Genomic DNA, 17,223 nt, shown 5'->3' with positions numbered 1-17,223 from the left:
CCCAACACACACACACACACACACACACACACGCACGCACGCACGCACGCACACACATGCTCCTGTGCTGCTTCTCAGGTGCTGTGACTGTGGGGGACCCGAAGAAGGGCATCACCACAGCTGAACATTTAACTGTTCGTGCACTCGATGCGAAGTGCCCTTCAAAGAGTCGGTCGTTTAGCACCCATCATCACGATTGTGCTAGACATTAGGAAAAGGTTGGTGAAGAAGTTTAAATAAGATGTGAAGTGCCTAGGGGAGTCACATTTTTAAGCACCCTTATCTGCTTAATTAATTAAATACATCAGTCAGACTTGGTACTGAGAGAAGGGAAAAGGAAAGGCATCCGCTGCCCCCACACCATCACCCAACAGTGTGTCTGTTCTGTCGGTGCTGTGGCCATCTTGCGAGTCGCTCAACCTTGACCGGTCCTCCCTGTGACCTTATGGCCACTGTGTTTGTGTCTTCATGCAAAGCAGGGGCTGGCCAAGGCCAAGGCCCAGGCCCTGTCTGTGTCCTGCTTAGAATCTTGTCCTAAGACAAAGTGGAAGCAGGACTCCAGTTACTGGTTCGCATGGTTCTTGCACTCAAAAGGGGGGTTTTCTAAAACCCTACAAAAATTCACTTTCTATCCCCAAATCCAAATGATTCTCTTTGGAATGAAGTGCAAGACCATCATCTATTTACGTACTGAGAGAGGAGGAGCACAGAGACCAGTAAGAAAAGGGAGAAAGACAGCAAACTGGCGATTACTGAACACCAGGAACAGGAACTGCTTAGTGCTTGGACATGTGATGGGCATCCCTGCAATCTCCCAGTGAGGCATGTGTTGTTAATCCCATTTCACAGAGGAGAAGACTGAGGCCTAGGCAGGTCAAATTGTGCTAGTGAAGAGTCTGCATGCTCTGAGGCCACAATCTGTGCCCTCGACTTGAGTGACGGGATTTTGTACAGGGATGGGAGGGAGAACTCCCCTTTTCCCTCAAAGTTAAAGATGACATCCATATCCCTAAATGGCTATCAGTTTAAGATTCACACGATGCGTGACAACTCACACACAGCATAAACAAGAGAAGCCTTGCCTATGTTTTGCCTCCCGTGCTTCGAGGTCACGATTTCATTTTCTCATCTCTGCCAAAGAACTTTTGGTTTGGTTTCCCGTGTTTATTCTTCTCTTTATGCTTTTCAATACTGCAGAGACATGAAGCTTTGAATACAAAGCCTTGGGAGACTTTATAGTATGAAGGAAAAGTCTTTTTTTTGTTTTTTGGTAGGGAAGTCAAGAGTGACAGTGCCCAGTGGTTTTAATTCTGGGGTGGATTTCATGTGTGGATTAAAAAAATTTTTTTAAATGATTATTCATTTTGTGAGAGAGAGACAGAGCGTGAGCAGGGGAGGGGCAGAGAGAGAGGGAGACACCGAATCGGAAGCAGGCTCCAGGCTCTGAGCTGTCAGCACAGAGCCCGATGTGGGGCTTGAACCCACGAACCATGAGATCATGACCTGAGCCGAAGTCGGACGCTTCACTGACTGAGTCACCCAGGCGCCCCTCACGTGTGGATTTTTAATGGGCTCATATGGATGAGGTGTAAGAGATGAGGGGTTCTTCCAGAAACATCTGTCATATCCCTCTCACTGTGGCAAGTTTTTACATCAGACAAAACCTGCATGGCTTCTAAAGAGGGGTTTGTCCTGACTTACGTGATCTCAAAAATATCTCACAAACTTACTTTAAATGGACTTCATGTTTCAGGTGTAGTGGAATAAATGCGGCACAAAACCATCTGTTAGTGAATGAAGGTCAGAGGAGCCCATATTTAAACTCCGCATCGTGCAGATGAGAAAACCAAATACCAGAAGGAAGCGACTTTGCCCAAGGTCACGCAGCTCATTATAGCTCAGCTGGAACGAGAATTCACTTTGTAGGACTCTTTGTGGTTTCAAGATCAGGTTGTTACATATTGAATTCCATTTAATGGAACTAGAACACTCAACTCCATCATAGGATCTAAGTCTCCTTAAGGAGGAAGGGTAGATGCCTCTTCTCCTCTTAGGAAAGGTGGAATTATCCTGAACCTCTTTACCTGGTCATATGGTCCACTGAGATTTCATACACATGGCTGGGACATGGCTGAGAGCATTTCTTACCTAAAGAAAGGATTCTTTAGATCGAGGATGTTCCCAGATCTGAAGCCTGTCTGGTTTACCAGCGCCACGATATGAATGTCATAGCTCTGTCTGTATGGCAGAAAACAAAACAAAAAAACAAAACAACTCCATCATTTTACGAGGCCGGTCACCTCTTCACACACACTGAAGGCACCTTGGACACGTACCTACTTACTTCACGAGGGTTTTAAGAGTGTGGGGTTGGCATCTCGTCTACGGTCGTGTGTGTTTATGGGGATGCTACCAACATTAGTAGAGGCAACAGAAGGCCTTGTTTATTTGTTAGAAGAGTTTGGCAGTTGTAATCTCTTGAGCTAAAAATTACAAAGTTAATGGTATTTCTGGTTTGATCAACAGCCAAGGACAGAAATGGCTTTAATTAATAGAGGCACTTTATGGGTCACCCACCGAAGTAACCAAAATAATCTTAATCGTGCAAAGACTGGATACGTTAAAGTCTTAAACTGACATAAAACAGTCAGTAAGTGTGACTGATTTTCAGAGGCCCCAGATGAAGGCTCATATAATTCCAGTGGGAATTGGCTGATAAGAACAAGTCATATGACATATCTTTGATGACTAATCTGAAGGACCTATGTTTGTGGGATTTTTATTAGTCATATGTATTCAACAACACATGTATTTCTTTGGATTATAAAGTGCTACCTATTCACTGTAGAATAACTGAAAAATAAGGAAAAAGAGAAATTAAATAAAAGAATTCATGATGTCACTAGACAAAGAATCTTCTAGCTAACACTATAGAGTATTTTCCTGTGTATTTTTTCCTTCTATTCTTTTCATAAATGCGAATTTGTAATACAATGATCTTAAATATTCCTTCATATCTCCTAATTTGATTTAACATAAACAAGCATTTATCCTATAATTCTTGACAACACATTTTTCAGTGGCACTAACGGGCATTACACAGGATAATTAATGATGCCCCATGATCAAATATTTACATTTTTATAACGTATTACAAACATGTTATAACATATTATTGCTTTTAGTAACAAAAGCCTAATTTGACGACAGATATTCTGCTGCAGAGGACATTCTTGTAGTACATCTTTATGTCCTATTGGCGATTATTTGCCTGGAATAATTCTCAGTGTTAGACTCGCCAGGCTAAAGCACGTAAATATTTAAGGTTCCCAGCACCTATTGCTAAAACATCTTCCAGAAAGTGGACTAAACTACTTCCTCACCTACAAAGTATAAAAGTGCTAATTTCATTACATACCTTCCAATCCTTAATATTTTAAATGTCTGGGGTTAACATATCATTGATTACTTTAACTGGAATTTCCTTGATGGTCTGGCTTCTGTGTCAAATTCTAGAAATTGCTGAGTGTTACAAATGCCTCTCACCCTGTTGTCACCAACAGTGGCCTGGGCAGGCTGACGTATAATGTCAGATCCTGTGAAGCCTGTACCTCAAGTTCCAGATTTTTATCGGGGCCAAACAAAGTAAGAGGGAAAGATGGGCACAGATTAAAAAACAAAAAATCAATGTCTTTTGATTGTATTTCAACTCATGTAACTGACTCCGAATTATTTCGTTATAAAATGTTCCCTCCATGATACATCGAGGAGGAGTTCACTGCATTTGTAACACTTGAAGGTAGACACAAGGAAAGCGAGATACTGAGACAGCGAGCTCCTTAGGAATAAGGGCAGCCCTTGCTGGAATCACAGAAAGGCTGAGAAATCAGGGAGGGACACACTTACTTATTTTCCCAAATGAGAGACGCCTTCTTAACAATATTTAAAGCAATGAACGTAAGACTTAACACAGAAACAGAGTACCCCGAGGTCTGCGCAAATGTGCGTGTCCATGGATGTGCATATGACATAACAGAGAACTGAATGGTTCCAGGTGGGGTCTGGAAGAACAGACAGGAAGTTCCTGCTCTAGGGTGTTGTTCAGCAACGCTCTTTCCAGAATGCTACATAGGAAGGCGCTTGGGTGGCTCAGTGGGTCAAGTGTCTGTCTCTTGATCTCCGCTCAGGTCATGATCTCACAGTTCGTGGGTTTGAGCCCCACATTGGGCTCTGCGCTGATGGCTCAGAGCCTGGCACCTGCTTCGGATGCTGTGTCTTCCTCTCTCTCTACCCCTCCCCTGCTGGCACTCTGTCTCCTTCTCTCTCTCAAAAGATGAATAAACATTAAAAAAAAATTTTTTTAAATCTACAGAGATGGAACAAATGACCTAAGAGGAGACATCCTTTAGTTGAAGAATTGAGTGCAAAACCATCTACCCCAAAAACCAAGAGCACACTTTACACACTGTGTGGTAGCCACTTTGACAATAAATTATATTTAAAAATAACACTAAATAAATAAACTTAAAAAAAAACCAAAAAAACATAAAAACAAAATCATTGTTTCTCATACCAACATTCCTTTTGGAATAACAGATATTGGAAGCGTAAGAACAACATATACAGGACACATCTGTCTGGAGAGTGTGGTAATTCATGACAATTTCATCTTAGAGAAAACAGAAGGTATAGTAGAGGGATAGGCTGAGCGCTCATGATCAAGGGAGAATAGGATAAACAGAAGTAGCAGGAAGCTTGGGGAAACAATGGCTCAGAAAAAGAGAGGGAGGGAAACAAGCCACAAGAGACTTAACAATAGAGAACAAACTGAGGGTTGATGGAGGGAGGTGGGGGGGGGTGGGCTAGATGGGTGACGGGCATTAGGGAAGGCACTTGTTGTGATGAGCACTGGGTGTTGTATGTAAGTGATGAATCACCGAATTCTACTCTGGAAACCAATATTGCACTGTATGTTAACTAAAGTTTAAATTTTAAAAAAAAGTAAAAAAAAGAAAAAAAAATGACTCAAGTCACTGAGGGTTTACCGATAGGCGAAGGAAGGAATGAGAACCTCAGTAGAATGGACCCTGGACCAGCGTTCTTCAGAGGGGTTTGAGTGTGCCCCAAGGGGGTACACGGGGGGGGGGAAGAAAATACTTAGCTCCGATTTTTAATTCTTTCTTTTTTGATAGAGAGAAAAGGGCAGAGGGAGAGGGAAAGAAAGACTCTTAAGCAGGCTCCGTGACCAGTGCAGAGCCCGCTGTGGGGCTCGATCTCATGATTGCGAGATCGTGACCTGACCTGAAATCAAGAGTCTGACACTCAACTGACTGAGCCACCCAGGTGGCCTGATTTTTAAAATTTTCAGCCCTGGGAAACGAATATACGTGTTCACCTAACACATACTGAACACTAGTGAAGTCACTAGGAAAGTGCCGGATTCGTTCTCTATTATGCTCACCTACTTTCTCGGGTTTTGCTAAGGCAGGACGGTTCAGGGAGAATCTGATTACACCGCAGACAATGTGGTACAACATCACTGAGTAAATACCAACTGGGCGGTGGAGACACTGGTCAGAGCCAGAAGAATCTGAGTAACAAAGCACAAAGAAACATCCCTTAAAGCTGAGCCCGCGCATGCTAATGCCTCACTGTTCCCGATCGTCGACAAGAGTTTCGCCCCAGAGCTCCTGCCAATGCAGCTGTCCAGACCCGTAGATATTTGGTCTGAGGCAAGTTGAGCGCAAAACAGAGCAGTTTAGAGATGACCTTTGGGAGCGCCACTTGGAGCTTCCAAACCTTTAACTCTTTGGTCAGCATTCCTTCTAGTTTCATAACACAAAGCTCATGGAACTCTCTGAAAACCAAATTCCCTGGCAGACCTGAGTACTGCAGACCTTCATAGGGACGCCCAAATTTTAAAGTATATTCCAAAAAATCTTGGCCCAGGGTGAGTGGCTGAGCTAGACCCCAAGTCAGCCTATGTATATTTGTTTTTTTCCATTCATTCTTTTTTATTTCTAATTTTGTGTCCTATGACGTATACACCATGTAAGTTTCTATGTGTGTATATACACAGAGACATGTCTATGCATGTGGGTGTATATATATATAAATAGTATATAAATAGTATATAGTATATATATCTCTATATCGAGCACTCCACTTTATACTTTCTATTATTACTGTAGTACATTCACAGAATTATAAGATAAATGCTAGTCTATAATCGGGGGACGCATATACAAAATGTCTTTACTCCGAGGTGCACATGATCAAAAAACTTCATGGACACCAGCTTCTGTGCACTTGAGGGATATACATTTCATAAAGTTCATAAAAAACATAAGTTCTGTTTTATTGTCCACAGCAATAATATGAATGACAGCCGAAGAATGATGGAAGTCTGTGGAAAATAAAACGCTAACAATACGATCCCAAGGGGTCCTGGCTGGGAAGAAAAGGGCAGCCATTGTCACGCCAGTGTGGCTTACCCTGGGGGCAGGGGGGGGGGCAGTTCTCCCGGGAGGCCAGAGTTTAAAAAAATATTTGACAAAAGGAAGGGGGAGATCCTGTCCAAAGGCAGGACAAACCAGCAGCACCTGACTGAAAAGAACGTCAAAGCACTGACATTCAGGAAGTGCTGAGTTTGGAGAAAATGCCAAAGAAAATAATAATTTTAAAGCAAAAATGAGAGTAAGGAAGAGAAGAAGGCAGGAAAAAATGGAACTAAGATTTTCTGTGGACCTACTGTGTGCTGATAACTATACTATGTTCTCTCCTTTAATATTTGCCAAAGCCTGGTCATGTCTCAGGTCATGACCTCAGAGTTTGTGGGTTCAAGCCCTGCATCATGCTTGGCACTGATGATGTGAAGACTCCTTGGGATTCTCTCTCCCTCCTCTCTCTCTGTTCCACTCCCACTAATGCTTTCTCTCTCATAATAAATAAACTTTAAAAAATCACGTTTAAAAAATATTAAAGGGGCACCTGGGTGGCTCAGTCGGTTAAGCCTCCGACTTCAGCTCAGGTCACCATCTTGCGGTTCGTGAATTCAAGCCCCACGTCGGGCTCCGTGCTGACAACTCAGAGCCTAGAAACTGCTTTGGATTCTGTGTCTCCCTCTCTCTCTGCCCATCCCCTGCTCACGCTCTGTCTCTCTCAGGAAATGAATACACATTAAAAAAATCTTTTTTAATATATTAAAAAAAAATCTTCTTTCCGCCTTCCTCCCTTTCTTCCTGCTGCTAAGTATCATGTGTCCATAATCTCTTAGCGTCTGCTTTCAACTGAGCCAGACTAAATTCTTACTAAAAGGAGGATCCTGACATGACTTCTTCATTCAGGTGGTCCTTCCATATCACTGCCGAATCTCTGAAATGAATTAAGTCAGGAGGGATACACCATAGAATGAGACTCGGGCCTTCTTTTTGGGAAGTTCACATATAGGCAAATAACAGGGATACAACACTGGTGCTTTAAGAAAGGTGTGGAAGGCTGGAGGAACCCGGGAGTCATGACACAGGTGTATGAGGTAAATGGTTTGCTTCTTTCTTACCCATCGGGGGAATAAAGGAGGGTCAAAAAATATGACTGAGAAGGATGAAACCCAAGATATGTTAGAAGAAAATAATGGAGGGGTGCCTGGGTGGCTCAGTCAGTTGAGTGTCCGACTTCAGCTCAGGTCATGATCTCATGATTCATGAGTTGAAGCCCCGCATCAGGCTCTGTGCTGACAGCTCACAGCCTGGAGCCTGCTTCCGATTCTGTGTCTCCCTCTCTGTCTCTCTGCCCCTTCCCCGCTCATGCTCTGCCTCTCTCCTCAAAAATAAATAAACATTAAAAAAAGGTTTTGTTTAAAAGAAAGAAAAAAGTAATAGGAAAATAAGATGATTTAAATCCACCCACCTAATGATACCCTAAGATACCTTCAAATATAAATATCTGAAAGCAAAAGAATGTTAAGCAGAAAAGGCAAGTCCCAACTCCAAGCTGATGTTGGCTACTGCTCCTTAGTAATTTTTTTTCTTTAGAACTGGTCATTAAATAGATGGTTTATGAGGATTGAGGAAGAAAGTGGTGACTTCCAGGATGAACGCAGTATAAATCAGCATTTCCCAACTTTGCCTCCTGGAAACCATCCCCTAAACAAGCAGAAGAGAAAGACACTGTAGACCAGGGACCTCATTTTCTGTAAAACTGGGAGAAAGATAGAGTCTGCAGTCTCTAACTCATGTATAAGGGCTACAGAAGCACTTGGCATTGGCTGTAAGGCACATGGGAAAAAGCATAGAAGCGCAAAGAGAAGCAAGAGAGCCCAGCGGGGGACGCGTCTCAGAGAGTGCTCCCCAAAACACCCAAGCTGAGGATGAGGAGCATTTTCCGAAATGCAAAAGCTTTATTCCTCATATGTAACGTCTTGTGCAGGCCCTGGGGCGGGCAAGACGTGCCTAGAACTGCAATATGGTAGAACCACGGAAACAAGCAGAAGAGGAGCCATGTTGGCAGGAAGCAGGATGACTCTGCGGCGGCACAGGAGAGAGAATGTGAGTCGAGAAAAACAGACCGCCTGAAGATGGTCATGTCTCTCCCGCCACAGGAACTCCCTTCTTGTAAATTACTTTCCAGAAAAGTCCCACCAACTCTCCAGAGGGGCGGGCTTAGAACCTCCAACAATTTAAAAATCACTCTTACAGGATGTTAGCCTATAGCCAGCCAGGAAGACTGGCAGGATTTTGGTAGAGCTCTCCAAATATTTCAACAACTGCCATTTGGAGCCTGGAACAGACTCAGATGCAGAAGTAAGGTCAATGAGTAGACTTACTAGGAAGTACTTGTAGGATCAACAACAAGAATAATTTTTTAATGATCAGAGATGTTTGAAGTACAAGACATCAATAACCAAAGACCATATGAAAAGTTATTTACCCCTATTAGTAATTAAAAAAATATAAACCAAAACAACCAGATGCAACTTTTAAAAATTATATTTGGAGGGGGTGCCTGGGTGGCTCAGTCAGTTGAGCGACCGGCTTCGGCTCAGGTCATGATCTCGCACCTCGTGAGTTCAGGCCCCGTGTCGGGCTCTGTGCTGACAGCGTGGAGCCTGGAGCCTGCTTCGGATTCTGTGTCTCCCTCTCTCTGCCCCTAACCCACTCACATTCTGTCTCTGTCTCTCTCAAAAATAAAAAAACATTAAAATAAAATAAAATAACATAAAAATTGTATTTGTAGGGGCCCCTGGGTAGTTGAGCGTCTGACTCTTGACTTCGGCTCAAGTCACGATCCCAGACCTGCGTGCGTGGTCAAGCCCTGCATCAGGCTCTGGGCTGGGTGAGAAGCCTGCTTGACGTTCTCTCTCTCCCTTCCCTCACATGTGCACACACATCACTACTGGCAAAAGCCACAGAGACCAATCACAGGCAGTGTAGGGAAAAGAAGTGCAGAAATGAGCCTGGCCGTCCATGGCCGTCCATCACCGTGAGTGGACATTGGTGCAACCATTGAGGTTGCACATAAAGGTACAAATACATAAAATACATAAAAGGTAGTATTTATCAGAGTGTCACAGGTACATACCCTTTGATCTAGCATCTCCATTTCTAGGGATCTCATGTAGAAATATTCTTGTCCCTGTGCAAGCTTTATGTTCAAGGGGATTTAGGGCAGAGTTTTTCACAGTGGCCCAAAAAAAGGGGAAACGTGGGAAGCAACCCAAGTATCAACCCATCAGCAGTTTTTTAAAAAAAATGTGTTTTTTTTAAGTTTATTTATTTATTTTGAGAGAGAGAGGCAGCATGAGCGAGCAGGGGAGGAGGAGAGAAAGAAAGAGGGAGAGAATCCGAAGCAGGCTCCGTGCTGTCAGCACAGAGCCCAGTGAGGGGCTCAAACCCATGAACGATGAGATCATGACCTGAGCTGAAACCAAGAGTCAGATGCTTACCCAACTGAGCCATGGAGATGCCCCGCCGTCAGTGATTTTTAAAAAGACATGTAATACATCTATGCCCTCCACTATTACGCATCGATTAAAATAACAAAGCAGATCTATGTGCACAGATTCAGGACTTAATGCTAAGTGAAAACTTAAGTGGGAGACGGCTAGTTGAATCTTCTTGTAAAACAACAATAAAAACCCCACAATGATGTTATTAGTACATGCACAGAAAAATCACCTGGAAGCATATGGACCAAGGGGCCCCATCTGGGGAGTGGGTGAGGGGTGGCAGCGAGTGTGGACTCTAAATACTTTTGTAGTTTTGAATTTATATGTGAGCGTGTTAGGCTTTTGTAAGGAAAGAAATGTAGACTTTGAAAATGGAAGGGTTGGGGCACCTGGCGGCTCAGTTGGTTAAGTGTCCAACTTCGGCTTAGGTCATGATCTCACGGTTCGTGAGTTCGAGCCTCACACGGGGCTCTGTGCTGACAGCTCGGAGTCTAGAGCCTGCTTGGGATTCTGTGTCTCCCTCTCTCTCTGCCCCTCCTCTGCTCATGCTCTGTCTCTCTCTCAAAAATAAATAAACATTAAAAAAAATGGAAGGGTTGATTTGTAAGGGGATGAGCTCTCCATCACAGGAGTGTTCAAGTGCAGGTCCGAGAAGAGGTGGGAGGTAGGGAGAGAAGGAAGTTGAGTGAGATGATCTCTGAGTACCCTTAATATCCTGAGAGTCCTTGAACGGCTCTGCTATTCCTTTCTCCCCTGATTCACCCCGGAGAAGCTCCAACAAGGTGAAAGAAAATAGAGCATCTTAAAAATGAGATAAATCAAAGTCATCGCTGCAGAGGAGAGGCCTCGTGAAATCCATTACCAGAGGGACACAGCCAGTCCTGCTGTGCCCACACCACACATCGCCCTGCTGTGCCTGTCCCCTGGGGAACAAATCGATGGTATTGTACTAAATTTGAGGGCGTGTGGCTAGATGCAAGGGAAGTCAGGAGCTGATGTGGGATTTCAAGCACTTGATAATTCAAGCGTTTGGCAAGCACTCCGACCACCTCCGTGCTCAGGTGGAGAACGCTGCCCTTGAGTCACCCCAAGCTCCCCATCCCTGTGGCCCTCATCGCAAGGAAGACGTTTGCTGTCTTGGTAGCAGAGTGAGCTGGGCTTTTGTAAAGTCTGCTGCCCATTTCGAGGTGCTGAAAACGCTCCCACCTCTCACACCCCCTTGCCCAGTAGTCAGTAGTCTAGTTCCCAGCTTACCGTCTGTTGGCTATAAACAGCACTTTCCCTGAGAGGGTCTCTCCTTCTTTGGCAAAGAGGGGAGTGTGGAGAAGGCACCGCACCTGATACCAATGAGTCAGAGGCTCAGTTGGGGCTGTCGACAGCCAAACAGTTACCCTGTGGGACGGGAGAAGAGTTAAACGTCAGTTACGCTCTGGGGCCATATTGCATGGATTGCACTGGGGACTTAGGTTGATAGTTGGTTTGCAGAGTTTTCAACTCATGGAATCCTTTTAAGGTAAGGGTAGCTCAGTTTAGGTCATTGCCATGGCAATGTCCCAAGAGCTTTATATATATTCCCTAACTAAGTATATACAGTAACTCAATAAAGTCAGCACAGGGAGGTTAAAGGACATGCCCAGCATCACACAGAAGACAGTTGGAGAGCCAGGCTTCAAACCTGTGGATTTGGCCATTCTGTCAATCTGTCTTTTTTGTTAAGTTTATTTTGAGAGAGACAGAGAGAGAGAGAGAGAGAGGAAGAGAGACAGAGAGAACAAACATGAGCAGGGGAGGGGCAGAGAGAGAGAGACAGGGAGAGAGAATCCCAAGCAGGGTCTGCGCTGATGGCAGATGTGGGGCTCGAACACACAAACCGTGGGATCCTGACCTGAGCCGAGATCAAGAGTCGTCCCCTTAACGGACTGCACCATTCGGGTGCCCTTCAATCTGTCTTTCTGAATCAAAGTTCGTTAGAAGCCCAACAAGGAATAGAGTTAAGTTGGGAACTGAGTTGTCTGAAAATTTTGTGTCTCTCAAGGTAACAAGTCTGGAGTCTGGCCTCCTACCGTCTCATGCCAACCTGTTCAGGGAACCTGAGAGGGCTTCTGGAAGCAAGAAAAGCCCTGGGGCAGATGGTCTCTGCTGTCCTTCCGGCTCAGACGTCCCACACATGTATGTGTGTGTGACAGTGTTTACATGGGCGTTCTTCATTTCATACGAAGATGCGAGAATACCTGGCTGTGCCCCCAAACACCAAGGTCACCTGTCCTGGTGACTCACCCGACCGTGTCGCTGGTTTGGATGGAGTAAGGTATGCGTGGAACACACAGCTGACCCCTACAGGGTCTATTTTGACTTGAAGGTGTTGCAGCGAGGGGGGTGGGGGGGTGGGGGGTGCATTTTACAAAATTTCACCGCTAAGTAATATAAACCACTCTTCTATCAAAATATACTCAGGCACATGTGGGAACAGGATGCAAGCTGTCTAAAGCTTTGTAGGATAAAGCATTTCACCTCAAAGGAACTGTCCCCTTGGAGCAGGCCACTTCAAGCTTCTCTCCCTTAGCCCTGCAGGAACAGATTCGCTGGGGGAAAGTCTGAGAAACCAATGTATGGATTCCTTGAACAAATATGCTTCTGCGGTGTAGGGACGACTCGTACAGCATTTTCTTTTTCTCTGATTGTCAGCCCAGACGAGGCTGCCGGGGGTCCCCTCCTCCCCGGAGCACCCCCACCCCCACAAGCTCCCTGAGCTTTATCGCAGACCCACGGGCACTCCTGTTCTCCGCGGATGTCTTGATAAGCCTGGATGTTTTTACGAGGAGAAGAGAGGAGTGTAATGCAAAAGCTTTCCTTTCACCTGGTCATGTGACCCAGAGCTACTGGGTTCACCAGTCAGAGAGCATGAGAAAGCCTGGCAAGAGAGTAGGGGAGTCAGAAGGAGAGTAGAGGTTTGGGGGTACGGTAATGGCACAGCCCTTACGAGGAAGACCAAACACGGACAGTCAACTTGTAGGTGGTCTTTCTCCTCTTTCCTCTGAGCTTTCCAAGCTCTTCAGGAAGGGCAAGGAAACGACCTTGATGAAATGACCTCATGTTGCAATTAGCATTAGTGGTATATGCCTGCCTGATCATTGAGGAAGGACTCTCTAGCATCTTCTGTGAGGCGGAGGGCGTGAACAGAGTCAGGGAAGGTAGGATTCCAGGTATCACTCAGGTACAGGAGGTTCTCTAACCAGGATAACATGCTGGAAGCCAAGGCAGGGGCTGGGGGTCCTTCCCACCCTCTATTCTGGAATAGACCCAAGAGGGCTGATGAAGCACAGACCCTTTCCCATCCCTTTAAGTCTCAATCCAGTTGGCTTAAGAGGTTTTGCACTACGTTAGCCAGAGCCGAGAGGACACCATGGAAAATTGTCTCATTTTGACTTCGCCCTAAAATCCAAAAGTGCCTTCCTTTCTCGGAACCCAGAGAAACAAGTATTACTGTTGAAATCAACTTCAAAACACTTTCAAGCCACGACTACACAATGTAGAGAATGGCGTAGGACAGAATAGTCAAGGAAGGGGTGATACTTACACAGATCCAACAAAGGCCACGTCGAACCAGAACGCCAGGCCGTGGATGAGGCCAGACTGTGTCATCTGAAACACAAAGGGGATTTCTACTCTGCAAGGAAAGAAAAAGGAGAGAGCGTAGAAACATTTGGAATTATTTCGTTGTTGTTGACAGGCACACTAGACGCATTTGTGGGATCGGGGAAAATCACGGAATATTTTCCTTCCCTCTTAAGCACAGTTGCCTTGGCAGCAAGGTTCTCTCAGTGTGTGATTCATGCCTGGGTGATGCCACACATGGGAGAATTCTGCGTCTTGACAAAACTCTGCACGAGTTTCCCACCAGGCTACGGCAAGCGTCACGCCGAGGCGGCCATGGCTTATACCAAATGCACGATGAGCGGGAACAGGAAGAACAGTGGCGAAGGTGCAACAAAATCTAGGTGCTTACTTGACAAGTCACTTAAATTCCCTGAGCCTCAGTCGCCTCATCCGTTGATGGGCGACGAAGGCTCTCTCCTACTTCCCTTTGCAAGGTCCTCGTGTGCTCAAATGGGGAAAAATGTGTACGGGAGGGCTTTGCAAACTATAAAAGTGTTACACAACTCCAAGATGGTATTATTCGTCCACCGCTAAGGGGAGACATGTTTTAGAGAGTGCTCTAAAGATTTTCAAGGGAGGTGGTACCTTATTTGCATTTATGGTGCCCCCCCAAAGCCCTAACTTCTTTCACCCTGTGGCAGAGCATTTCTAGAGTTTTCCATTGTACCGATCACACTGAATTTTTTGACATTGCATGGCCATTATTTCCTCCTGTTTTTTTGCATTCCCCTAAATAGACTATGAACTCTTCAAGGGTAGACTTTTTTAAAATTAAATTTAATTAAAAAAAAATTTTTTTAACGTTTACTAATGAGAGACAGAGAGACACAGAGCATGAGCAGGGGAGGGGCTGAGAGATGGAGAGACACAGAATCCGAAGCAGGCTCCAGGCTCCGAGCTGTCAGCACAGAGCCCGATGTGGGGCCCGAACCCGCGAACTGTGAGATCATGGCCTGAGCTGAAGTAGGACGCTTAACTGACTGAGCCACCCAGGCGCCCCTATTTTTTTAATTTTTTAAAAATTTTTGTTTGTTGTTTGTTTGTTTGTTTGTTTGTTTATTTATTTATTTATTTATTTATTTATTGTTTTTCCTTTTTTAGAGAGAGACAGAGAGAGAGAATCCTAAACAGACTCAGTGTGGAGCCTGATGTGGGGCCCGGTCCCACCACCCTGGGATCGTGACCCAAGCTGAAATCAAGGGTCGGATGCATAACTGACTGAGCCACCCAGGCACCCCAAGGGTAGACTTTTAAAAATTACCTTTTGCACCTGTGCAAGCACCAGCACTCTATCTGGCACAGGGTAGGATCTCCATAAACATTTGCTGAATCAACACACAAATAAACTGAATGACAGGTGACATCTCTGGGAAGCCAACACAGATGTAGTTTTCAAAAAATTCCCTGGGACTCAGGAGGGGGCCCGGAACAGCAGATAAAGTCAATAGAAGTCCATTTTGTCTGGGCCTGTGGTACTTACTGGAGTTGTTCCCAAATGCCAGTTCTCTTGAGCTGGGCATAGGGTAGCATTGCAATTATCCTGTCACCCAGGCTCGGGCCCAGCCACGTGATTTACTTTGGCCAATTAAGTGTGAACAGAAGTGATCTGTGTCATTTCCAGGCAGAAGCTCTTATTCCCAGTACAGACTTCGCCACGATCCTTCTTTTTCCTCAGTGAGGAGGACTGTTCCAGACAGAGGCTGGTGCACCAGGGTGGGTGATGCTGTACAGAGTGAAAGCTGGGCACAGTAGATAAAGAGTGTCGGGGAGAGAGACTCCTGTGTTATAAGCCACCGAGGCTTCTTTTTTTTTTTTCTTTCCAAGATTTTATTTAAATTCAAGCTACTTAACATACAGTGTAGTCTGGCTTCAGGAACAGAATTTAGTGATTTATCACCTACACAGAACACCCAGGGCTCATCACAAGGGCCCTCCTTAATGCCCATCCCCCATTTAGCCCATCCCCCCCATGCACCTCCCCTCCAGCAGCCGTCGGTTTGTTCTCTATAGTTAAGAGTCTCTTGGGGCACCTAGGGGGGCACAGTCAGTTAAACCATCTGTTCTGTTTCAAGGTTTCTTTTTGTTAGTGCTGCAGGTTCTAGCCTGCGCTGATTAGACACAGCACCCTTTGTCCGTTGTGATCTCCGGACAGATGATGGTTTGCGTTGGCCAGCTGCACCTGCTCGAGTCTGGCCCTTGCTTCCTCAGGGGTCCAGGAAAGACGACAACTTGGCTGGGTCTTAAATTTCGTACCCAGAAAAAAACGTGCATAGAGATCTCCTTCCAGAGAGAAAAAGGCAAAATACCAGTGAAAAATCATCCAAAGGGGATTCAGAGCACCATCTAAGGAGTGAGTTCCCATTACAGAGTCTCTTCAAGTGGAGGGAGGAGGGCAAGGCTAACATTTACTGAATGTCCTCTTTGAAAAGGAGCCGGGGCCTGTGAAACACTTAGCCCAGCACCTAATGTAAAGTAGGCTGTACTCTTCTTGACGTTAATGTGGGCACTGGCCTGAGTGACAGGTCAAACAGCCCAGACTCTGGAGCCTTCTGAATGGTTCAAATCCCAGGTCCAATATACTCATGGGGCACCCGGGTGACTCAGTCGGTTGAGCGTGTGACTTCAGCTCAGGTCATGATTTCACGGTTTGTAAGTTCGCGCCCCGCATCGGGCTCTGTGCTGACTTGGCTCGGAGCCTGGAGCCTGCTTTGGATTCTGTGTCGCTGTCTCTCTCTGCCCCTCCCCCACTTGTGCATGCATTCTCTCTCTCTCTCAAAAATAAATAAACATTAAGAAAGTTGGGAGCATTCACTTTTGAATGTCGCCACTCTACTACTATTCTTTCTAATCTTATACATTAATAAACTTCTGCCTGTTGCTCAAAAAAATTTTTTTTTAACATACTGATTCTGTGATCTTTTGAAACCCAGTGTTCCACTCTGCCTCACATCTGTCACCATTAAAATGGAGGTAACAACAGTTCCATGTGTAGAGCACTGTCATGAGGACGAAATGAGTCATTGGAAGTGAAGGGCTCAGAACATCGAGTGGTTGCAGAAGTTCAAGCCATTACTACTTAGTTTTTCTCATTCAGCTCTTAAAACAACCCACGAAAGAAGCAGCATTATCCATGTTTTGCAATAAAATGGAACGAGTATTGATATAGCATCCCTGTGTGTGACTCACACCCGAGATCTCGCCCCTGTGTGAGCGGCAAAACCCTGCACTGAGGTTCTGGGGCTGAGAAAGGCTGAGAAGAGGCTTTAAAGACCAGGAGTAATGCTGATATTTACAAACCTGTGCAGATCGGCTTCCTCCGCATCCATGAAGTTTACCGTGTATTTGACCGTCCGAGCCATCAAAATCCTAACGTCAAACGTGTCCTTGGGGGCAAGGAAGCAGAGGCATTATCTTTCGGTCAGGATAAACCGAACCCAAGCAAGCCTGTAAAGTGGCTTTCCTCTTGAAGTGTTAAGTCAACAGGAGTTAGGATTTAGAAGGCATGAGCTTAATGAGAATGCCTATCAGTCGGAGTAGCTAACAATTATTTCACGTTTTCTACACGCCAAGCCCCAAGTGCTTCATGCTCTCCTGCGTGCTAAGGAGCAGCTGTTTGGTGT

The 17,223-nt window shown here is 45.2% G+C and overlaps 1 protein-coding gene across 1 annotated transcript in view; it reads right to left on the bottom strand.

Annotated features, from left to right (window-relative positions):
• Positions 1–403: 403 nt before the first annotated feature.
• LOC115499948 (histone-arginine methyltransferase CARM1-like) overlaps positions 404–17,223 on the bottom strand; it is a 248,160-nt gene continuing 231,340 nt past the window's right edge. The window contains exons 12-16 of the mRNA XM_030294235.1: positions 16,901–16,986; positions 13,524–13,613; positions 11,201–11,338; positions 2,149–2,238; positions 404–534 (exon numbers count right to left, since the gene is read on the bottom strand). Coding sequence (XP_030150095.1) covers positions 522–534; positions 2,149–2,238; positions 11,201–11,338; positions 13,524–13,613; positions 16,901–16,986 — 417 coding nt within the window. The 3' untranslated portion in view covers positions 404–521. The remainder of the gene's footprint in view (positions 535–2,148; positions 2,239–11,200; positions 11,339–13,523; positions 13,614–16,900; positions 16,987–17,223) is intronic.

Source organism: Lynx canadensis, chromosome D4, assembly GCF_007474595.2.
Source record: "Lynx canadensis isolate LIC74 chromosome D4, mLynCan4.pri.v2, whole genome shotgun sequence".
Lineage (NCBI taxonomy): Eukaryota > Metazoa > Chordata > Mammalia > Carnivora > Felidae > Lynx > Lynx canadensis.
Note: the sequence above shows the minus strand (reverse complement) of the source record. Positions and strands in the feature narration are given on the sequence as shown.